Source organism: Talpa occidentalis, unplaced genomic scaffold (assembly GCF_014898055.3).
Source record: "Talpa occidentalis isolate TD23 unplaced genomic scaffold, MPIMG_talOcc4v2.1 talOcc4.12, whole genome shotgun sequence".
Lineage (NCBI taxonomy): Eukaryota > Metazoa > Chordata > Mammalia > Eulipotyphla > Talpidae > Talpa > Talpa occidentalis.
This window is the reverse complement of record NW_023601212.1, coordinates 17520951-17545250: the sequence shown is the minus strand read 5'-3', so window position 1 is coordinate 17545250 and position 24300 is coordinate 17520951. Positions and strand designations below refer to the sequence as shown.

The following is a 24300-nucleotide window of genomic DNA, read 5'->3' as shown; positions in this document are numbered from 1 at the left end:
TCAGGATTTTGTTAAGGAGCAGAGACCTAGGCCTTGTGGAGTAGGAAGGGGATGGGCTATGGGCTGGGCTGGGGAGGGGAGTGGTCCACTCACTTCACATGGGTACAGGTGATCCTTTCAGAAACCAAAGGAGATAAGCGCCTCTTGTTTGTCCTCTGACAAGGTGGGTTTGCGGGGCTCCCAAGAAGCCTCTGGGGCATCTGCTGTCCCTGGAAAAGCCTCTGGGACAACCAGAAACCCACTTAGCATGCCTGGAGCATCCTCTTGGGTGGAAAAACTCTGAGACTCAGCGTTAGACTGTCAGGAGGACTTCCAGAAAGAACCCCTTCCTTGGGGAGGGTGAAGAACCCCACGACTTGCTCTTTTTTCCGGTCCTCTTGACTTTGAAGTGTTCTGCCCGAGCCAGGGAGGGACCAGGGACACCCGGAACAGTAGGGGGAAGGGGTGGACCCTCCAGCCCCTCTTCTTCCCCACTTCTTCCCCAGATCCCGAGTGAGTCGCCTGGGGTAGAGGTGGCTCTGAGAGAATGCCGTGTGGACCTCCGCCTGGACCAGTTAAGGTGGAGCCTCAGTAATAAGATTTTTTTTAAATCTTCCCGAGTAATTCTTCTGTGTACCCAGGTCTGAGAACCTCCTTGTCCCCATGCTGACCCTACACCACCCCCCCACCTAGCAGAGAAGAGTAACCTAAGCCCTCAGCGTCCTGGTTCCCAGACTAATCTTCTTGCCCCCAATAGCTATTGCTCTTCAGAGAAGGGGTGCTCTCTGCACCCACATACTTGCTCTTCTGTCTCCTGCCCTTCTCCGAGCAGTCTCTCATCATGGGTAAATCCACAGATGCCCTGGGGCAAGTCCTGGCTGAGCCGCTTACTGGCTGTCCATTGACTTCCCTACGCCTCAGTTTCCCCATCTGTAAAGTGGGCATGAAAATAGGATTGTTGTGAGGATTAACAGTTAATGCCGAACAATGTCTGGCACAGAACGAGCTCCCAGTGATGTCAATTACTGCAATTACTGTACAGTAATGCCCGAGAGCGGGGTACAGCCGTGCCCTCAGCTTCCTTGGGGAAGGCACCTTTCTGTGCTGCCTTCCCATGTTATCAGGCCTCTCCCACCAGCCAGTAGCATTCCCGTCCTATTTCTTCCACACTCTCCTTCCCACACAAACTGCTCTTCTCCCCTGGGTATTCATAACCGCATCTTTTCTCCCTGGTGACTTGGGGACTTGTCAGAAACACCAGCTGATCTCCAATCACCAGGCAGGAGGAGGGAGGAAGAGGGAGACAGAGAAAGCCTCACTTACCACCCCCCCTCAATTGCGGCTCCCAGCCCCAGCCTGCCCTGCACTGGCCCCTGAACCCCCAGCCCTGCACTGGCCTCCTGGCCCTCCACCCTGTTCTGCTCCAGTGGTCAGCCTCCTCCTGGCGTCCCCCCAGGACCCACCCCACTACATCATTGCCACCCATCTCCCAGGGGGGAGCAAAAGCATCCAGGCAGAAGGTTGGGCTGAATTGGTGAATTATCAGGGCACTTGTGGTGTGGTCTCCTTCCTGCTGTTTACCAGCTGTGTGATCTTCGGGAAGCCACTTAGCTTCTCTGAGCCACCACGTTCTCATTGCTAACATTGGGGCTAATAGCCCCCCAGTTATCTCCTTAATAAGAATCAAGCCCCTTGCTTTGGTGCTATGTAAACTGCAAGGAGCTGGCCCACCCCAGCTTAGGAGTTGGGACCCCAGAGAAGGGGAGCCGAAGAAGCCAGGGAGAAGCTAACTGGGGACAGAGTTTATACTCCCAAGGCAGGATCTAGGCACTCTAGAACTCCATCTCCAAGCCTGGTGTTGGTCAGAAAGTCTGCCGATGCTGGAGCTAGGGGAAGACAGGGGGTGGTCGGGGAGACAGAGTTGTCTCTTGGTGTTTAAAAATCTATCAGCCTCTCACATCAAATTAAAATGTAAATAGCAGCTGGTCTGGGCAGGACCTCAGGGGTGACAGGAGCTGGCCTGCGAGTAATTTCACAGACGGGAACCGGTTACATCGGATTCTGACAACTGTCTCGTTTCTGAAATTGATTTCCTCTCCCTCGGCTTGCTGCCCCAGGAGGGCCCAAGAGCAGGGGGTGAGGTGATCCCTCCCCACTCCGGCCTGTGCCTTTCTCCTCCCTGGTGCCTGTCAATAAGGCCCCATCAGAACCAGGAGAAGGAAATCTGGACTTCTGCTTGTCTGTAGGCAGTGGCTGAGCACCAAAGGCCCAGTGAGGTTCTTTCCGGCCCTGGAGTCTAACTGTGGACCAGGCCAGGCTAACCCAGGAAATGGGGGAGCAGACGAGGCACCCAGCACTTGGGAGTCTTCCTTCTGTCCCCACATATGTGCTAAGTCCTGGAATGGAGATCCTTGCTCCCTGGAGTCTCATACCTGGACCCAAGGAGATGAGGGCACTGGAGTAGAACAACCACTGTGTCAAGGACGCTCAGTGCCTGCTGGAGGGGTGTCAAGAAAGGGCCCAGAAGTCACCAGCAAGCCCCTTTAGCCTCTTACAGATTTGGCCGTGAGCAGTGCCGGGCACTATAGCAGGCGTGGGGCTCGTACGCACTGCAGGAGGCCAGCATGGCTCACCTGGCCCTGCACAGGACCTCCCAGAAAGCAGCACCCTCCCCTGCTACAGGGGTCGCACTGGAAGGAGCTGTATTTTAGGGCAGCTCACCCACATGGTCTCTAGCCTCTCCAGGCTCCCAAGTCCCCAGAGAATCTCCTCCCTCCCCCGCACCTCCCTCTTTGTTAAAAGAAATTGGGTTTCCTGGCTGTTAATTGAATTACACTGCAGGAAAGCAGAGAAGTTGTATCTCATTAAAGCCTCCTGCGTCCTATTGTGTTGCCTTTGTGGCTGCTATCAGCATTTGGCATGCAGGACTCAGCCCCTCCCTGACACTCCCACCTGCACCCTTAAAGCTGCCACAGCCCCCTACCCACCCAGGGAGGGGCTTGCTGAGGCTTCCTGCAACAGAGAAGCCACCACTTTCTGGTGACAGTGAAATCCCCACAGTCAGATGCTATGTGTGTGCGCAGGGGCAGATGGCGGGAGGTGGCCCACTCCTGCAAAGGCTTAAAGAGGGAAGAACTGCCTTCTGGAAGCCTCCATTTCCTCACCTGAAAAATGGGGCTAATAAGGCTAACTTCTTAGGGGGCTGTTGGGGGTAATGGTTGAGCAAATGAGCCGAGAGGCAAAGGCACCCAGCTTACTGCCCGCTTCACCATGAGCACAGGGAGATCGTGGCACCTAGTCAAGAAATACATGGCCCCAGGCGTTGGAGCCAGGGAGGAACAGTCCCCACATCCCATGAGATCTCTCGTGTCAGGGACGAGGACACTGCCAGCCCGTGGTACACGCTGAGTCCCCGCGAAAGGAAAACCCAAGTGTGTGTGCAGAGAGAGGGGGTGCATTAGTGTAATGCGGAGCTGGGGGCACGTGTATTAGCCGCATCAGTCACTGACAAGTGCATCGGGTTATACGTGGTGACACTGTGTGTGTGTGTTTATAGTAAGGATGTCAGAGCATCGGTTGTGAGCGGGGCTGTGTTTGTGACTGCTGCTGACACTCCCTGTGCATGTGTGTGCGTGTGCACACACGGGTGTGTCTGTGCTCCTGCATGTGGCTACACATGAGCATCTCTTTTGGGGTCAGCCTTCCATGCAGAGAGCCCTCGGGGGCACAGCCAGGCCCTGTGCAGCAAGGGCTCAGTCATGTTTATCACTGCAATTCAGTGGAGGACAGAGACCTTGTGGTCCAGAGCAAGAAGCCTGGGGGAAGTGGGGGAGAAGAGAGCAGATGGGGGGTGGAGGAGCACCTGCTGTCCGGGTCCCTCTACCAGGGGGCTGCCTCATTACACCCATCTGCATAGCAGTCAGGAGGGCTGAGCCCCCAATTTGTGGGCACAGGAGTGCAGCACGGCCCTTGGAGGTGAGGGGAGGGCCTGGGGGAGGAGTACAGTGGCAAAATGCTTGTTCTGGGAGTCAGGAGGACTAGCGCAGAGAGAGGGAGGAGGCAGGGTCTCTGCCTCTTGTTAGGACAGGGGGCTAAAGCCCCTATAGGCAAAGAAAAGCATGCACTGATCAGTCACCTTGGGGTTTCCAGACTGTCTTTCCCTATCTCCAGAGACCCAGAAAACACCCCTATACCCCCAGGAGCTCAAAGACCTCAACTTCAGGCCTCACTGAAATCTAGAATCTTCCCTCCAGTTATCTACCTCTAGTGCAGGGAACTCACTGCCTCCCGCAACCCTTTCCCTGATAGCAAAAGCTACTAGAAAATTCCTTCTTAAGCCAAACAGGAGTTCTGCCCTTCACCCTTTATGAAGAGCTACCCTTCCCCATTTTTAGGCCCTTTCGTGTGGCCTGGTTTGAGGTCTGTCCATCTCCCTGGTCAGCCTGCTTTGTCAACATCCACCATCAAGCAGGTGCCCAGAGCAACACCGTGTTTCACAAGTCATCTGGAGCTGGTCCTTCCGAGTCCTACAGAGCTGGGTGCTAGTGCCCTCAGTGTCACCTGACCTTTGGCCACTACAGCTTGTGTGTCAAGCATTGCCCACACCCATCTGTCCACTTTGAAGGTGCACTGCTGTTTCTCAGCAGAGTCACCGGGGCAGACAGCTCCCCAGGGTGGCCCCGGGTCCTTGGCTTATAAAAGGAAAAGATGATCTACAGAGGCGACACAAAACTCAAGCCACATATAGAATGTAGGATCAGTCAGTTGTCACACATTCAAGAAGTAAAAGGAAACAGGAGAGATTCATTGAAATTATACCTTTTATATGAAGCTCTATCTAAGAAACAGGTGAGATTCATTATAATTGTATCTGATATACTTACATCTAAAACATTAACCTAGAATCAGGATAAACATCATCAATGAGACATTTTACATTGTTTTTCTTTCCTGTGTTTTGAAGGCAGGGGTGTATTCACACTCGCAGCACACCTCCGCTTCAACTGACCACATTTCAAATGCCCAGTAGCCAAAGCCACGTCTGGCTAGCGCCATCCGGAACGTTATCTGGGCCCTGTCACCCTAGCCCTCTGCGAGTCTGTGGAATGCCCTGGCAAGAAACTTCAGGAGGTGCGCATGTCCTTACCTGATGCTTTCTTGGCACAGGAGCAGGCGTGAGAGTGTTGGTGCAGGGATAGCACCCAGGTATCTTGAGCAGCTGCTGCATGCAGGTGCCCCACACTCATGCACTCATTTTGCCCCCATGACAACCCTCAAGGTAAAGAGCCATGTCTTCCTCCCACAGGTGATGGACCTGATGCTCAGGGAAGTTAACTACACTATATTGAAGGCCACATAGTGGTAGAGACATAAATAGAAACCACATCTGCCTGGCTCCCCGCCCTTCAAGCTTGGGGCAGGGGAAACAAGAGGGGGTACACAGAAGCTGCTCTTCATAGATGGGCTCCCCTGTACCTTCCCGGAGCTGTGGGGCTGTAAAGAGAGCATCGGGTTGTGCCTTGGGGTACTCGTGGTCATAACAAGCAGTCAGTTAGCAGGAAGGTGCAGTGAGCCTACCCCAGGCCCCAGATGTGGTTGTTACTCAGGGCTGAAGGACCAAGTGGGTCTTGGATCTTTTGAGGCCCTGCCATCTCTAGTTGCCACTGTATCTGTCTCTTGGAGCACACCCTGTTGGGAAGGCATGCTCCCTGCGGTTGGATTGACATGTACAGGTTTACAGGGTGTGCACTGCTCAAAGGTACATAGCCTAAGAGGTAAGCAGAGTCTGCTCCACTGGTCAAGCTATGGCTCCTGGTTCCAGACTGCATCCAGCCAGAGAAGTGATTTATAACACACACAGGCCCTGGGCATGTGAACCTGGCATGGAGAGCAGAACAGGGATGTGCAAGTTTCTCATTCTAGTGCAAAGACTTAAAATCCCAAAATCAGACTTCATTTCCCCTTCCCAGACTCTGGCCCATGCTAAGGTTTGACACTTAGGCCGCTTCTTTTTCACATGCACATGTCTGCATGAACAGCCCCAGCTTCTCTGTGGTTCTGCTTCCCTAAAAAGGCCTCAGGGCCTGGTCTGCCCAGAATCCCCAGCCCCAGTTTCTGATCCTTCACTGTGGGCGAGCAGAGACAGCCCACGTGCCTCTCCACCCACCCCCACATTTCAGCCCTCCAGGAAAAATGGAGGCATCTGCTATGCAAGGCCTGACTTGTTGATGTAAAATCTTACTCTATATTCCACCCAGGTTTATACGAGTGAATTATGCAAATCTTTGATGGAAAAATATTCCTCGGCACATCCTTGAGAGTGTAAAACCTTAGTCAATAATTCATACTCGGGTGTCTCTGACTGCAGGCTTTTTCTTCATTATAACTTGCACCTCGTTATTTGTCTTCCCTGTTTTATTGTATATCCTGGTGTAATGCCGTGCATTATAAAATTTATCTGCTTCATTATTTGATGAGCTGAGGCTGGGGATTGTGCTGAGAGGCTGGTGCTGGGGCCAGGGCCCAGGGTGGCCATCAGTGTCGTGTCCGCATGACAAGAAGGCAGAGGAGGTGTCAGCTGTGTTTCTTCAGGATCCCCTTCATCCCCACAGCTGTGCCAGATGTCTCCTCCCCCACTGGCCATGTCTCAGCTCACACCTTTGTGGCCCTCTGGCTTCCTTTCTTTCGCCAACATCTTACTTGTTCTTCAAAGTCAGTTGACCCTGGAGAGTTTGCTGGAGAATGTTATCTGAGTTGGTCTTTAAAAGCGAAAGGGAGAGAATCCCAAGGACCCTGAGAGGGAAGGAAGGACCCAGCCGCTGGAGTGGAGCAGGGACATGGTACCCCAGGAGGGGTTGGGGGCAGTTAAGGGAATAGATGACACCCTCCTACATGGTGGTGACAAGAGTGGGTGATCTGGGTCTCTGTTCTGCAGGCTTAGTGTGAGAAAGAGTCCCCCCACAAAATGATATAGGGGTGGGGTGATTCTTCAGGTCAACCACGGCTCTCCCCTGTGTACTTTGGGGTGGCTAGTAGGCACCCCTCCCAGAGCAAGAGCCCCTCAGGACTCAAAGTTTCCCAGGAAGGTGGCGAGGAAAGGCCAGGCCAACCTCCAAGTGCATCAGGTCCCTTCCCTTGTGGGACCTGCCCTGCATAGTGCTGCCTTTGTCCAGCAGTTCCCTTGCGAGGGGGCCTCTTTCCCTCTGCCCCTCTTCCTGACCCGCCTGTCAGATGTGGCGCATCTCTCTTGGCACCATTTACCATCCCTTACTGGGGGTTGCTGGATTGCTGGCTGTTCTCGCCACTGCAGCGAAACTCCCTGGGCTTGTCCTGCTCAACTGTTCCCTCCAGAACCCAGCACAAGGCCTGGCACCTAGTAGGTGCTCAATAAATCCTTGCTGACTAGTGGGCTGGTGCCTTCCCAGACTCCCCTCAGGCAAGATTAATTTCTCTAATACTTCCGTGAAGCACACCAGATGGCTCCCCCTGGCATGTTGCTCCTGCAATCCTCTGCCCTCCTCCCCATTCATTCCCCCAGGAGGCCAGGACCCTGGCTCATGTCATGGAGTCCCCCAAGTCTGGCAGGGCACCCTGTAGATGTTCTGTGCATGTTTGCTGAATTGGAAAGAGGAGGCAGGGGACAGGATCCTGCTGGCAGCCCAGCCCCCCTCTCCTGGACCCACGCTCTCCTCCAGGGACAGCCACAGCCTCAGCCTCAGGCCCAGAGGAGGGTCAGGGTTGGAGGCTCCTTGTCAGGGCAGAGGGAGGGGCTCCTGCCAGCCAGCCAGGGCCTTGGTGGCTTCACATGATTTTGCCAGGTCGGTGGAATGGCTGGTGTGGGGGACCTGTGAATGCTGCTTGAGGGGCCTTAATTATGTGGATGCTGTCCAGGGCTTTCTCTTGCATTTTGCATAGAAGAATAGGGGGCAGCTGTGGAGAGCCTGAATCGTGGACAAAAGCAGTAGCCCCAGGCCTTTAGATCACAGTCAGAAACCTGGGGCTCAGAGACAGCACCCCCAGATGGTCAGTGGATTTGATTCAGAGACTCCATGCATTTGGATGTCTGAGGAGGGGGAACTTTTCCCCATTAACTTCCAAGCAAAAATTAGTATTTCCGGGGCCTCCCTGGTGGCGCAGCGGTTGAGGGCTGGGTTGCAAAGCTGCCCTCAGCCTCTGCAGCACCGGTTCAAGCCCCGGCCACCGGTGAGGTTCCCACATGGCACACAGACCTCTCCTGCCACCTGCTGCTCCCCTCAGCAGTGTACTTCGGTCCTTCTGCCTGCTCTGCTCCCCGCTCTGGCTCTGGTGAATTCTCTCACCCTCCCGCGCTTCTGACTGTACCCAATGCTTGTATACATAAATAAATAAATAAATCTTTTAAAAAAAATTGGTATTTCTGTCCATCCTGGACAGAAGCGCCCGCCCCCTGGTAGCTGCCTGCAGACTGCGCCGGCTCTTAATCCAGCTGTTTGACCGCCACCGTTGCAGCAGCTCCGAATAGCATCACACATCACTATTACACGATCGTGCTAATATAAGCCACTACTAGACCTAACTCCTCATAGTAATAAAGACCTAAATGGGTAAGTGATTGTATCACAAGCTGGCTTTTGAAGGTTTGTAATACGCGTGTAGCCACACTTCGGTGTATCTGGCTTCCTTTGTAATTCTATGTTCTGCATTTTAAAACATGCTGAAAAGGGTCCGTGCTTCGCCAGAGGGGTTCACAGACTATCAGAGCCCCTGGTGGGAGTGGAAGGGAAGAGACAAGCAAGTGAGTTTCTGTCTCCCCCTCACCCTGCGTTGGTAGACCCTGGGGAGGGGGGCCTCTACCTCACTGGCCTCCCGTGCCTCCTCTCTGCAGTCCCAGCCATGATCACCTCCCACCCCAACACCACCATCGCCATCAAGGGCCACGCCAAGGAGCTGAACTGCACAGCGCGGGGCGAGCGCCCCATCATCATCCGCTGGGAGAAAGGGGACACGGTCATCGACCCCGACCGCGTGATGAGGTACACCATCGCCACCAAGGACAACGGCGACGAGGTCGTCTCCACGCTGAAGGTGAGTGCCCACGACCCTGTCTCGGGGGACACTGACGCGGAGAAAGTGGGGGCCGGCAGCTACTCCCTCTCTATATCCTATGGAAGTGAATGGGGAGTCTGGGAGCCCCTCCCCAAACCCCAGAAAGCACCTCCATTTGTTACCTATTGCCTTTCTCCATCCAGGAACCTCTGCCTTAGAAGCTCACTGTACCCCCTTTCTGACCCCCCCCTCCCCAGCCATTAAAAGTGTGGATCTCTCAGCCCTTTACTCTTTTTCAGAGCCCCTGGGCTCCATTTTCCTTCTAGGACCCCTGAGCACTCCCTCCCTTCTGCGACCCCTTCTCTCAGCCCCTCACACCTTCCTGGAACCCACCTCTGCCTCTTCCTCCCTCCTGGAACCCCCTCAACCCCTCCCTCTCTCTTGGGGCCCCTCTCAGCCCCTCCCACTTTCTTGGCTGCTCTCTGCATGAATTTCCCACTTCAACCTGAGAAGAGGGGCCCTCGATAAAACCCCTTGTGGGTCCCCCTTCTGGAACAAGATGGCCTTGCTGGTCCCTCTAGAGTGGGGCCCCTGCAGCAGACCAGCTCTAAAAATTCCCCCCATTTCCTCCCTCTCTCCCTGTCCTCCGGCCCCTGCTGGCCCTCTCCCAGCTCAAGCCAGCTGACCGTGGGGACTCTGTGTTCTTCAGCTGCCATGCCATCAACTCCTACGGGGAGGACCGGGGCTTGATCCAACTCACCGTGCAAGGTACCTCTCCTGCCCCACATCCAAGCCCCTTGAGGGGGGGTCAGATACCCACTGCTACTCTCCCTTACAGGAGCAGGGCCGTGACCCACACCCACTCTGTGGTGGGGGGTGAAAGGCACTCCCCATGAGTGCCTCTGGGGAAAATCCTCCCCCTCTCTCCCTCCTGCCCAGGGCAAGGATAAGGCCCTTCCTGTGCTCTTCAGACAGCACAGGTGGTGGTGGCTGTGGTTTCCATGGAGCAAGCACAGCACTGCATCTGGAATTAGGGGACAATTGGGTTCCAGGACCCAGACCCTGCAAGAGGGATGGGAAGAGTGTTGAGTTGGGAAAAGCTGGGAGTTCCGCATGGGGAGAAGCAGGCCACCTGCTCTGCACAGTCCCTGAGAAAGCGCCTGGCCTCTCCCAGGCCAGTGTAGCGAGGGACACAGCAGGAGACCAACTGGGCTCCTCTACCATGAAGCCCGGTCAGGCCTTCCCACCCTACCTGGCACAGATACCCAGGTGCCAGGGCTCCTGAGTAGACCACAGGTAACAGCAACCCCCGGGGGTACAGCAGAAACCTGGTCTCTCTGGGAGGTAGGCAGAGTGCTGAGCTCTCTGCTGCCATCCTCACTTCTGCCCCCTCCCCGTGCCATACCCTAGAGCCCCCTGACCCCCCAGAGCTGGAGATCCGAGAGGTCAAGGCCCGGAGCATGAATCTGCGCTGGACCCAGAGGTTCGACGGGAACAGCATCATCACGGGCTTCGACATTGAATACAAGAACAAGTCAGGTAGGCTGAGCCCTCAGCTTACCTTATCCCTGTGCACGTACCTTCCTGAGCACCCCCAAGGTAGGCCAGCCCCAGACCTCAGGGATGCCCATTTGAGGCATACATCAGCACCCCCAAAGTAGCCCTGTGTGACTTCCAAAGGGACATCACTGGTCAGACCAATACCAGGGAGCTGATGGAGGGACCCCCATTTGCTGGGGAAGAGGTATCAGTCCCTTCTTTCAAGACTGTCTCTGGGCAAGTGTAAACAGGGTGATTTTATTTAAAGCAGTTTAAAGGCCCTGAGCCTGGGGCCTGGGGATTGTGTCCATGGGGTCAGAGGCACACAGATTGGCCTGGGACATCCGGGCATTCCTGGCCCAAGATGATGATAGTGATTGGGGGTGATTAGCTGCCCCTTGCCCAAATGGAGTCTTTGGGGAATGGGCGTACCTCAAAAGCTCTAAGTCTCCTCCTCCAGAAGTCTTCTGGAAGCCCTGCCCTGGGAGCCAAGCACCTGGGCGGCTGCCCACCACCATGAAGCCCTGTGGGGAACCATGGACATGAGTGTCTGGAGAAACGGTCATAGAAATGGCAAGGAGAGGGCCTCAAAGGCAACCGAGGTCTGGATGGACCGAGTCCTAAGAGAGGCTTAGGTGTGCGTGTGTGTGTCTGTGGACTGTCCCAGGAAGGAGTGTGAGAAGTGGGTGGCTGATGGCCTCCAAGAGGGTACTGAGTGACTCCACCTCAGGGGTGGAAGAAAACATGCTTCTCATCCTGGATCCTTCATGCCTTTTGAAGTCAATACCATAAGCCTATATAGCTTTTCAAAATAATTTTTAAATGAAACCCAGAAGAGTCTGCAGAACTCCACCCTCCTGGCCCCCAGCAATTCCAGCTCCGCTTTGTGGTTGTAGCAGAGACCCAAGGTCTTTTTTCCTCCCAAAGCCTCTCCTGTCTTCCTTAGCCCCACACGTAGCCCTGTCCTTTAGATTGACCAAGTTCTAGTCCCCCCTGTTTTCCCAGGACAGGGCACAGCACGTGGCCCCTGGGGGAGACATTCCGCAAACGGTTGTTGAGTGAATCTAAGTAAGTCACAGTGAAGCTAATTGCCACTGTCCGTGCAAGTCGTGCATTCACCTCTTGAGAAGCAACTCTGTCCAGGGCACTGAGCAGTCATCTTTGGTCAGGTTTCTACAAGGAGGTGTCCCACCCTCAGAACCTCAGCTGGGGAGATGAGTCAGGTTGCACTCACCCTCCAGAAGTTCACCTTGACCTGAGTACACAGGAGGAGGCCAGAGAGGGAGGTCCATCCACTGTCAAAATGAGGTCATCAGAGGCGCTCTTGCTGGTTCCTTGTAGACCTCACCTCACTCATGGAGCTGGGTCTTAAAAATTGAAAGGCGGTGGGCCTACATTCAGGGGGCAGGGCCTAAACGAGACACAGTTCCTCCAGGGAGGCACATCTGGCCAAGGGCTCAGAGACATAGGTCCCAGGGAGTAAGATTAAAAAGTTCTCTAGGGCCAAATTGGGAGGGCGCCTCCAAGCTGAGCTTCTAGTTTGTCCAGGAAGGTCATTAAAAGCCCTGACAAGGTCTACCCTCCCAGACCGTGTTGGACATATTCATCCAGCATCCGAGGGAAGCAGGGTAACGAGGAGGCTGTTGTGGCCCTGCAGCCAGGGAGAGGTGATGAGCAGCCAGGCCTCAGGGGATGGCCAGCTGTGCCCATCACATGCTTCCGGGCCTCCTGAGGCTGGACACAGGCTGCCTAGGAGCCAACAGGAAGGGACGTGTCTGGTATGACTGGCAGGGTTCTGCTCACATGGGGTGAGGAGCATGCCCAGACTGTCACTTGTACCCTTCCCCCACTGGCGCTGGTAACCACCTACCTCCCTGCACTCTCCCCCATGATTCCCTGTGCCCAGCTCCTCTACTGACCACTCTGATGTGTGGACACCTTTCCTGAGGCAGAAAGTAAGGGCAACGTGAGAGCGTCACACATCTGGAGAGCGAGGCAGGAAAGACGGGTAGGGGAGGTGCCATTTTCAAAGCATATCCGCATCAGCACCCCCAATTCCCCAGCTCCCCTCAAGATGAGGCACTGTCATGTTCCCTCCACCCCCCACCCTGGAGCCTGGGCCACCAGGACAGATGGGCAGGGAGGAGGGAGAGGTCATGGACTTCCAACTCAGTCTCGCCCTTCCACAAGAGCTTTGCAACTGGGAAAAAAATAAATAAATAAGTCACAGATTCAAGAGCACTGGGAAGCCAGCGTTCCTTCCCCTGGCCTTTGGGGGGACTGCACCCCATCTCACCCCACCATAGTTGTCCATCCTGGCATCTGGGGAAGGAGTCCCATGAGAACTGCAGCGAGTTAGCTCTGAGATCAGACAGAGCCGGTGAGCACAGCGCAGCCTCCTTGTCCAGACAAGGCGGGAGCGGTGATTTGTTAGAGGGTTAAAGAGAAAGCATCTGGCACAGGGCTACAGTAAACTGTTCGTGAGTGTAAGTTCCTCTCCCCCTTCTAACTCAAACACCTCATGCGGCTGTTTATAGTCCTGTGGGACTTGCAGGCTGAAATATATGTGTCTGTCAGTCAGCGGCATGTACTGAGTGCCAGTAATTTTTTTCTGCAGAATCATGCACCAGCCATGGGGTAGGGAAAGGAAAAGAAATAGAGACAGAGTGTCACCCTTGGAGCTTGCAATGCAGTTGAAATGAGAACATACACCGTGTACACACACACACACACACGCACACACGCACACACATTCCCTTCCAGAACCATTACAAAGCACTACCCAACCACATGCAATCCATAAACTGTATTAGATGAGAACTGAAAGGTATCCAAGGGAACGGATGGAAGTGACTCAGGAAGAAGGAGGGTGTGTGCGTGCGTGCGTGTGTGTGTGTCTGTCTGTCTGTATAAAAAGAGCTGCTTCCTATTCCTATACATGGATTAGTGGAGAATCAGTCTCAAGCTAGAAGACTTGGACTGACCGAGCACCAGAGCTGTGTGGCCTTTAGCGACTTACCTAGCATCTCTTTAGCAAATAAGAGACATTAACAGGTCATCCTAAGGATGGGCATTGCCAGGGTGGCCCTAAAGCTGCAGTAAATGCACCGGCAGCTTATGAGGAAGTGCCCAGCCCAACGCCAGGATCCCCCTAACCCTCCACCACACCCTACCACACGGCCTGTGCCTCCACGCTCCCTGGCCGTCTTCCTCCTGCCCCAGATTGTGCCCATCCGGTCAGGACTCCGCTGCTCCTCATCCCTTTCTTTGTCCCAATAGAGTCTTCGCCAGGTTTTCTGCCATGTTGCTCATTGTGCTAATTTTCCAAGGGAAATTACCAAGCCTGCCCTTTCTGAGCCATCCCGCTCCCGCTGACTTCTCCTGGCCCCAGGCAGCCGAGTAATAATACATGAATGCTGAATGATAAATAGCACGGTCCACGCGAATCTATCACAGGGCGCTGTGCAGATTTTAAAACGCAGACACCACATTTCGCCCCTGTGCCCCACGCCAGGAGCAGGAGGCGCTTCGAGGACCGCCCAGGAGCAGCCTTGTGGTCCGAGCTGCGGCCTGGTGTGGCGCGCTGCGGGAGCTGGGGTGCGGCGTGAGAGGGCTCCAGTTGGGGTGTGACAAGTGGGCGTTGTCACCCTGGGAGTCCGTAGGGAGATTGCCAGGGGGGGCTGCAGAAAAGCAGCGATGCAGAATGGATCTGTTTCCCGAGCACGGGCAGCTAAATGCTGCAGATGTGGCTTTTGTCCAAGCTGCTCCCCCCGACAGTGAAAGTATCTCCAAAAAAACCTAAGGCTCTAGGTCCCCTCCCAGCAAGCAGCCCACAGAGTGGAAGGCACTGACATCCCCCCAGCCATTTCTTTATTTTTTAAGAAGAATATTTTGCATCATAAACCCTTTGATGAAGAAAGGGAAAGAGAGCCCTTAATGAAATATGTTAATCTGGGTAAGCCAGGCTCATATGAAAGGGAATATTAAAAGAGACAATATTCACCAAAGCCAGCTCAGTACCCAGAGAGCTGAAAAAGGAAGGGAAGAAAATAGGACCCCTGATTTCAGCTATTCAGGGTCAGGGAGATGGCGGTAATCAAGTTTGGAACACCAGCCCGAGGTCTCTGGATTTGACTCTGATGCATTCGCCTAGAAGGATTGTGGGGCCTGAGCTGTTTTGTTTCAACATCAAAGATCATTTGGAAATACAAGGTCCAATCCACCTGCAAACTACTAGAAAAAGCAGGGGAAAAGGAAATTTCCAGGACTCCCCACCCCCCAACACACACACCCCTTCATGATTGGTAGCTAAGTGGGGCAAGGAAGAGAAAGACAAAGGGTATTGATTGTGACCACAAAATGCAGAGGCACCCCCAAAGTAAAGGACAAAAAATGTGCCTCTGATCTAAAACCAACAACACGGTGTACGTGCCCACACATGGCAAGTGCGGGGGAGGGAGGCTCAAGGGACATACCTGACTCCTGCCTCCGGGGAGCTCAGTGCCAACTTGAGCAGAAGTGTGAGCTGGAGAGAGGTTCCTTGTGCTTTAAGGGTACAGAGAAGACAGTGAAAGATGAGGCTGGAAAGGTGTGTACAAGCCAGAGTTTGCAGGGCCTGCGTCACAGTAAGAAATTTTTTCTTTATCCTTAAAAACAAAGGGAAACTATTGGAGAGTTTGATCAAGCAGTTGGCAGTCTCAGAGCTGTGTTTGGGCAAGACCCTTCTCAATGCCAAGGTAATGTGTTTGGCCTGTAAGAGATGCTCCATCATATTAGTAGAATAAATAATGGCCACAGTATGGAGAACAGATGGAAGGGGCGCACAGTGGGTTCTGGAAGGCTGTCATTGGGATTTTACTTGCCTGGTCTGATTAGGAAAAGCAGTGACCTGACTTGGGGTAGGGGTGGAGATGGAGAGAAGTGGAGAGATTCAAGAGAGAGATGGAATTTTTGGGAGAGGGGGAGGGAGGGGAGAGTCAAGAATCACACCCAAGTTTCTGGCACAACAGAATGGATGGTGGCACCACTTCCAGGGAACCCAGGAAGGGGCTGGCTCCTAGGTGTATGCTGAAGGCTTCTGTCGTGGACATGTTGAGTGAGATGTGCATTGAAACATCCAAGAGGACAGCAAGTGAGCGGTTAACTACAAGAGTCTGGATCAGGGCCTCCCCTGGTGGCGCAGCAGTTGAGCGCTGGGCTGCGAAGCTGCCCACAGCCTCTGCAGCACCAGTTCAATCCCCGGCCACCAGCGAGGGTCCCACATGGCGCAACAGACCTCTCCTGTCTCACCCACTGCTCCCCTCAGCAGTGTACTTCGTCCGTCTGCCTGTTCTGCTCCCTGCTCTGGCTCTGGTGAATTCTCTCACCCTCCCACGCTTCTGACTGTACCCAGTGCTTGTATAAATAAATAAATAAATCTTAAAAAAAAAAAAAAAAAAAGTCTGGATCAGAGAAGTCGAGGCCGGACAGAGGCCTGTGGGCTCTCTGTGTATCAGTGGAAATAGCAGCCATGGCTGGGTCAGTGTATGGCTCGAGAGGAGGCGAGCCCAGGACGGAGCCTTGGGGGACTCTAACCATTAATGGTAGAGTAGATAGGATGCCCTGAAAGGCAGACACAGAAGAAATAGCCCTGGCGATGAGAGGAAAGCCAAAAAGTGTTTTATCCAGGAAGTGGGTCTCAGCAGTGAGAGGTGTGACTGCTGAGCACACCTGAGAAATCGGACTTAGTCACGGGGTCACCTAGACCTGGGAGCTGTGATGTTGATGTCACAGGAGGGTGTGAGGATTAAATGGTGAACATTTACTTTGGTCCGGCCCCACACCTGGCACATCACAGGTGCTTGATAGCTCTTAGCACCCCGTCTCCTTATCTCTTCTGTTTTCAAACACATCGTGTTGCTCTCTTCCCTTTGCCTGCACTCACCAAAAATCAATGCAGACTCCTGGTCACTGTCCTCTCCTGTAAACGTGAAGACACCAGGCATGATGCACCAGCTGGCAGAAGCTCCCAGGATGCCACAGGGAGAGAGACAGCACCTGCCCCTGCATTGCTAGATCATTCCCTCCCAAACCAAAGAGATGCCCACAGCAGAGAGGAGCTGCATCCTTGCAATCCTTAGCCTGCCAGCCACAGTGTGACCCCTCAGGTGGCTGGAGTGTTTTAAAAGACAAGAAGAAAATAATACATTTCTGAGCAGCACAGTTTGCCATTTGTGACTGTGGCTCATGAAACCAAAGAATTTAATGCAAAACTGCAGGTGGGGAGCTGGGCCAGTGCCCTGCACGGAAGCTGCACCTGCACTGCTTAAATGAACTCAACTAACCAGAATCTGGGGGGTATGGGATACTCCCTTCTGGGGAACCAATTCTCCTTTGCTTACCAGGCATTAGCTGAACAACAACAACAAAAGCCTTCCTGAAAACCTTTCTAGGATGTGCTAACCTGCTTTCCTGATTTAAGGATCAAGTGGTCATGAATACAATTGAATCTTCTCTACCAAAAATTTTCAGGATCCTCTAGAGTGGATTTAAAAGGCATGGAGAATGAGACTGAAGAGTGACACCAGGAGTACCCTGGGAAGAGTTTTAAGTCCTACCATTGGCTTGTGCTTTGCCTTTTTTCTTTTCAAAGTGGAGTGTGAATACCCTGGTTACGAAGTCTGGGCTTGGAAGGTGCTGGATGAGGCGTTGTGGCAATTGCAGCCCCTCCCCACTTTGCTCTGGAATCCCTTGGGAGGGGCACAGCAAAACTGCATGAATGAATGACTGTGTCCCCCTGGATGCAGGCTGCTGACAGTATCCCTGGGTGGAAATTAGCCGGTCTGTTCACATTCTACAATTTTGTCAACATTAACCCTAGATGGGCTGCCTGTCCCCTTGGATAAATCAGGAACTCATGAATCCCTTTGTTGGCCTGAGCATAAAGACTCAGAGATCATTCTCTTGCTGATGAGAGAAAGGGGCGGCGATTGGGCTGGGAGCTCTGGCACTGCTCTGTCCTTCCAAGTGACACTCAAGGCCTGCATCAAACGGGTAGAGCAGGGGAGGAAATACAGAGACACAAAGGAGAAGCAGGGAGGAGCCCTGGCTTCCCCCTCGGCAACGGCACCTGTGTAGATGGGGTGCTTCAGTCAGAAAAGGTCGATAAAGGAGTTGAGAGGCCAGAGAGAAGGGCACTGGCCATTCAGGGGGGAATGGTGGCACCAGGTACAGAAAGCAAATGGTAAACTTGGAAGGGACATTTAGAACTCCCACCGCTGCCTAGGGTTTGAGCTCACAAGCTGGCCCAGGCAGAGGAGTCAGGTTGACTCTCCCTTCAGTGTGTTTGCTGCCCCCTCACCCCTAGGTACCCCTTGGTTTCTCTGAGCTTCATGGAACAGCCCCCTTGTACTCTCTGTGAAGGTCTCAAGGCCTGCGGACCTCTTCTGAGCATCAAAGTTGGGGACGTTCTGATGCTTGAGGCTGGGGAGGGGTCCTGGAGATTTCCTGGCTGTGGTTTCCAATAGGCTTTCTCTCTCTAGATTCCTGGGACTTCAAGCAGTCCACACGCAACATCTCCCCCACCATCAACCAGGCCAACATCGTGGACTTGCACCCAGCGTCTGTGTACAGCATCCGCATGTACTCCTTCAACAAGATTGGCCGCAGCGAGCCGAGCAAGGAACTCACCATCAGCACTGAGGAGGCTGGTGAGTGTCTTACCTGCTGCCCCTGCCCATGGGCTCAGGAGCCAGCGACATCTGGGGCCCTCACCCACACTTTCCACCAGGGGGCTTGCAAATAGAGGACAGGAAAAGAGATCCCAAAGTATTTGTGGCTGCCGTGGATCATTGGAAGTTCCTCTGACCTTCACAAGGTGGTGTTCTAAGTGCTGGACTTCAGGGAGCTATCCTTGGTTCTACCCACTTCCCAGCCCCTTGCCTGTCTGGGAAGGACCAATCCGGTAGAGCTACAAAGAATGGGGTACGCATGCCCTGAATTTTCTGAAGCCTTTGTCCTGGAGCTTTCCTGGGAGCTTAAACAAGGCTTCTCTTGCTGTGTTTTCTCTTATAAAATGATTCTAAAAAGTACATATATATGCAGTTTCACAAATAATGGTAGTAAAAAGTTAGTATAACCAATTCCCTTTATTAATAACCAGGATGCCAGAGGTCCTCCCTCTGCACCTTCCAAATCATAACTCTATCCCTCCTCCTAACGTAACCAATATTCTAACTTTCTTGCTTTTTTTATACTATTACATGTGCACATATACCATATGGTTTAGTTCTACCTATTATCCAATAGTATCTATTCATGTAGTCATATTTCCTGTATTCTTTTGTGTCTTGCTTGTTTTGATCATTATTTTTGTGAGCTTCATATTATTAGTATAGCTGTATTGTTTGTGCATTTTTCTGTGTTGTATAGTATTCCACTTCATGGTTCTACTACTGTCTATTTGTCTATTCTATTATAAGTGAATGTATTAACTGCTAGTAGTTTGGAGCTGTGAGCAGTTTTATATTTCTATGCTAGCACACAGGCTATTGGGTGTCTCTAGAGGATGTAAGCAAACTCATTAGATGGGTATACTTTACTTTTAATGAAAAAAAAAAAAAATACACAATGTTTTCCAAAGTGTTGCACCAGTTTCTCTTCCATGATCAATGTGTAGGAGTATCTGTCACTATACACACTTTTATCTACACTGTATATTAGCAAACCTGGTAAAAACATATTACCACCTTGCTGAATGTGGAATAGTATAGTGTTATCATTGTTTGCTATATTTTCAGCAAATTACAGAGAATGAAGAGGGTTTGTAACCCCTGTGGTCATTTCAGGGGTCTCGAACAAAGCTTCTGCTTCTGCAGATGAGCTCCAGCAGTCCCCCCACTCAGGAGGATGGGAGTGAGAACATAGACCTCTTTCCTCTCCCAAGACTTGATTCATAATATTTCTCCCCCTCCCCCAGCTCCTGATGGGCCCCCCATGGATGTCACCTTGCAGCCAGTGACCTCACAGAGCATCCAAGTAACCTGGAAGGTAAGTGAGGTCAAAGGCATTTCTGCTCTACTGCCTCCTTGCCTCCTTCGTGCTGAGCTTAGGGATAAAGCCCCTTGGGCTTTCTAGGCTCTGGTCCTTTATAACACCCATGCCTGGTTGTTTCCTAGGTCCAATAAGGTTGGAGGGAAGGCTAGAGGAGGACCCTCTCCACCCTGGCGCTCAGCTAGAGGCCTATGGCCAGGGTGGGGCAAAGAACTGCACAGTGCCATGGAGGGACATGGTTTCCCACCACACTCATCTGTCCTCCAAACCCAAGTGGGGTTTGATTTTTTAGAAAGTCTCAAGGGGGTTCCGTGGGTAATGGGAGATGACAGGATCGAGAGCCGGAGGTGGGGTGATGCCATCTGTATCTTCTCATGAGGAGAGGAGCCTTGGTCTTGTCAGGTCTGTTTCCTCCCTCTATAAAGTCAGGATGAAAGTAACTTCCCTCTCTCGCCCCAGGTCAGGCTTAGGGGTCACTGCAGAGAAAACAGACGAGTATGTGTCACGCCCATTTCTAAGGGACCTATCAGACCTAGAGGTGTCTGAAGAGTCTGTCACTTAAGGAAATTCTTAGAGGATGTTTCACAACTGGGCAGAGAAACATAAGAATAATTTTGTGCAGGACCAACAAAGGCTTTTTTGGGTAACCCTGGCCCTGTCACCACATCCCTGCAAACAGCACAGACAGGCTGCCTGCTGCACTGCCCTTTCCACTCTCCAAGTGTCCCCTTACCCCTCTCATCTGAATCCTGTACCTCTGGGGTGGCCAGAGGAGGCACTTTCATCCCCATCCATCAACGAGGCCATGTGAGGTGGGTCGGCCATGACCATTCAGAAGTGACAGGTGCAAGACTGAACACACTCAGTCTGAAGCCCCTGCCCAGTCCCCACCACAGCCCCTGCCTGAGGGATGACAGCAGGGGGCTCTCATAGGCCTTGTCCATGTTCGGCTGCTGGGTGGGTGGGGAGGGCACCTCACCTACACGTGGGGTCAAATGTCCACTGGCATTCTCTCTAGCTCCTGGCAGGACAAACCATGAGCTTTAGTCTTCCTTCTGGGATCTTCAGAAAGATGGACTTGAAAATGGGAGAAGTTCAGAAGGGCCTAGAGATATTTTCCCTGAAAAGGCTGCACACAGACACACATGTGCACATCCACGTGCGTGGGCCTGGTTCCTTCCTCCCGGGAGGGACGACCGTGGGCCAGGGCCGGACACTTGGTCCTTCCTGGGGACCAGCCACCTGGTGAATGCCTGGAGTGATAGTTCACTTCCAGATTCAGATCTGGCCTCCTTGGAAACTGGGGATGAAGCCCAGAGTCCAAGTCCCAAATCTTGTCTGGACCCATCTCCTAGGAACACACAGAGGAAGCCAGGAGGCGGGGGCAGGGAATGAATAAGTGTGGGAAAGACTGAGACATTAGGCTACACAGCTCTGACCAGGAGGTCGATAAAAATTTAGAATCAGATTTATTTCTCCAAAGTCTCATCATGAAAAATAAAATTGATTAGAAACTTAGAACTTCAGAATGAACCAGCCTGTCAATAAATTTGGGGCTGACTTCTCTGGGGATTTTTTTTTTAACACCAAGAAACAGATTAATGAAAAATAAAGATTCACTTGAAAGATAAGTCACTTCATTTTAACACTCTTTCCACGAAATGGATCGTCTCTGCTTTATGACATAAATTTGCAATCAGCCCTATTGATTTCTTAATGCTTCAGAGAAATATTGTTAAGATTGATTTAAATCCTGAGTGTCCTGTTGGGGGCAGTGGGGAGGAGGGAGAGAGAGAGGAAGAGAGAGGAGAAATGGGGGCAGAAAAGAAAGGAGGTAGGGCAGGAAGATCTGTTAAGATTTGTATAGATATGTGAAAACATACCTATATAGGTATGCATATGTGTTATGTATATGTGTATGTATATGTGTGTACATATGTGCGTATATGTGTAAGTGTGTGTATTGTGTGTGTGTGTGTGAAGCAGATGTGCCTGGGCACCGATCCAAGCCTCTGTCAGTACACAGCACATGTCAGTGTGAACGAAGGGAGGGTGGGGCTGTTCACAGGTATATTTCATGGTGTAAATGACTCAGGTGTGTAGGCGAGTGTGCCATTCAGTAATGACATATATGTCAGTGGGTCAGTGTGGATGTGTGTGTGCCATAGGAGAGCCGGTGGCAGTGTGACACAAGGCTAGCAGACTCGTACCGGTATGTCTGCTTCTAATAGAGGCCTGTGCTGGTGTGCACAGACACATGTCTGCAGGTACAAGCCCCACGTGCAAAAATGTGCATCCTTACAAAGTAGCCGACAGGACTGCCCAAGCTCAGAGAGACATTTTTCAGGCATTAACAAAAAGTCAAATCAATTAAATACACACACACACCTATTTAGTGAGTTCAGAACAATTATGTTAAATTAAAAACTTCATTTTATTGAGTTAACAGTGAGCTTTAAAAAGCAGTTCATTTAAAACATTCATTGAATTAAAAAAAAACAGTGGTGCTGTTTTACTAACTTAATTGTTTTGGATCTCACTCTTTTTTAGTACAATAAAAGGTGGGCTTTTAAATTAACTTCATTGTCTTTAAAGCCCTGATTCAAGCTGTTTTTATATGCGCTGGGGTGAGAGCTCTTTCTCGATTTATAAATGGGCAGGCGTGCTCAGTAGAGGGGCCCGTTTCTATTTGTGGGTCCGCATGTGGTTGCCCCTACTGGTGTGTGGAGGAGGCAGTTTGCTTTGGCCGGCCTGATGTGTGCGCTGTGGTTCTGAAGTGAAGAGAGATAGTGAGGTGTTGTGTGTGTGTGTGTGTGTGTGTGTGTGTGTGTGTGTGTGTGTGTGTGTAAGAGGGGCATGTTCATTGTCTCAGAGTTCAAACTTGGGGTGAAGGTATGTTTCCTGCCCCCAGATTGATGCCGATGGGTTTTCTCCACTCCCCTGGCACCAGGGATCCACCTTCTCTAACCCCAGCCTTATTCAGGCCCTAGAACATGCCTTGTCCCCACATGTCCTTGCCTGTCTCTGTCCCTGTGTCTAGGGGCCACTGCGCCCTCAACACAGACCCTAGTGTGATGTCCAAGCCAGTCCAGCTGCAGGCACCAAGAGGGGCTGGACGCCAGAGTCAAGGACACTTTTTTTTCATTGCAGTAAAATGTACAAACCATTTTATTGACATACAATGGACCATTTTTTAATGTATATTTTTACATCATTTTTCATTTTTGCACAGTGTATGAATTTTCATCTGGGGGACAATTTTCATTGTCCCCATACAATGGACCATTTTAACCACGTTTCCATGCCCATTGCAGTGGCGGTGAGTGTTCTCACGTGCCGTGTGAGCATCACCACCATCCCCCGGGCTTTGTCGTGATCCAGAAGGAAACTGCGCTGGCGCAACACCCATCCCAGCCCCAGCGCTGCCATTCGACCTTCTGTCTCTGACAATTTGTCTCTTTCAAGCGCCTCATAGAAGTTGCATCATATGATGTGTGTCCTCACGTGTCTGGCTTATTTCACTTTGCATGCTTTCAAGGCGCATCCATGTTGGAGCATGCGTTGGAATGTCAGGTTTTTTTAAGGCTAAGTCCTATTTCACTGCATGTCTAGGACATATTTTGTTTAACCAGTCATCCATCAACAGACACTTGGGTTGCCTCCACCTTTTGGCTATTATGAGTAATGCTGTTCTGAACATGGGTACACAGATATCCTATTTTCAGTCTTTTAGTATTTATGCCAAGGAGTGGAATTGCTGAATCCCATGGTAATTCTTTATTTAATGTTTTGAGGAGCCACCAAAGAGTTTTCCACTCCCGCAAGCAGTGTGCAAGGATTCCAGTTGTTCCACATCCTTGCCAACACTTGTCATTTTTCATTTTTTTTAAATATTTATTTATATATACAAGAACTGGGGTACAGGCCAGAAGTGTGGGGGGGTGAGAGGATCCACCAGAGACAGAGCAGGGAACAGAACAGGCAGACTGCTGAAATACACTGCTGAGGGGAGCAGCAGGCGAGACAGGAGAGGTCTGCTGCACCATGTGGGTCACCTCCCTGGCCGGGGATCGAACTCATGCTGCAGTGGCTGCAGATAGCTTCATAGGTTGCGTCTTAACCCCTTGTCTCACCAGGGATGCCTCATTTTTCCATTATTTGATAATGGCCATACTCAGGGTCTCTCAGGGATCTCTTTTTACTCAAACTAATTGCCCACCTCCCTTTTCAGTTACTTTTTTTTTTTTTGTCTGTATTCTCCCAGTTTTATTTTTTTTATTTTTTTTTTTGCATTTACATTTTTATTTTATGCTTCCTACTCCCAAACTTTTGTTATTATAATTTTGATTTTTTAATGTATATCCTTATACATTTTATTTTTTTTTTAATTTTTTTTTTATAAATTTTATTGTTATATTCCCATACAATTGCAGCCCCCATTCTGACCCCAATCCCTCCCCTCCCGCCCCCGCCCCCTAAAAGTGTCTCTGGTTCATAGTTTTTTGTTGATTTTGATTTTCACTTTCTTATAGTTATTCATTTTCCTGGTCCCTTATTTAAGTTTTCTAGATTCCTGCTATGAGTGAGACCATCCGGTATTTTTCTTTTTCTTTTTGGCTTATTTCGCTGAGCATGATCCCTTCCAGCGCCATCCATGTTGCTGCAAATTGCATGTGTTTATCTTTTTTGAATGCTGAGTAATATTCCATGGTATATATGTACCACATC

General features: G+C 51.6%; 1 protein-coding gene across 1 annotated transcript in view; it reads left to right on the top strand.

The window, feature by feature from the left end:
• The window catches only part of DSCAML1 (DS cell adhesion molecule like 1), a 320695-nt gene that overhangs the window by 264047 nt on the left and 32348 nt on the right, over positions 1-24300 (top strand). The window contains 5 exon segments of the mRNA XM_054693131.1: positions 8843-9042; positions 9675-9771; positions 10414-10542; positions 18063-18230; positions 19499-19569. Of these exon segments, the coding sequence (XP_054549106.1) occupies positions 8843-9042; positions 9675-9771; positions 10414-10542; positions 18063-18230; positions 19499-19569 (665 nt within the window).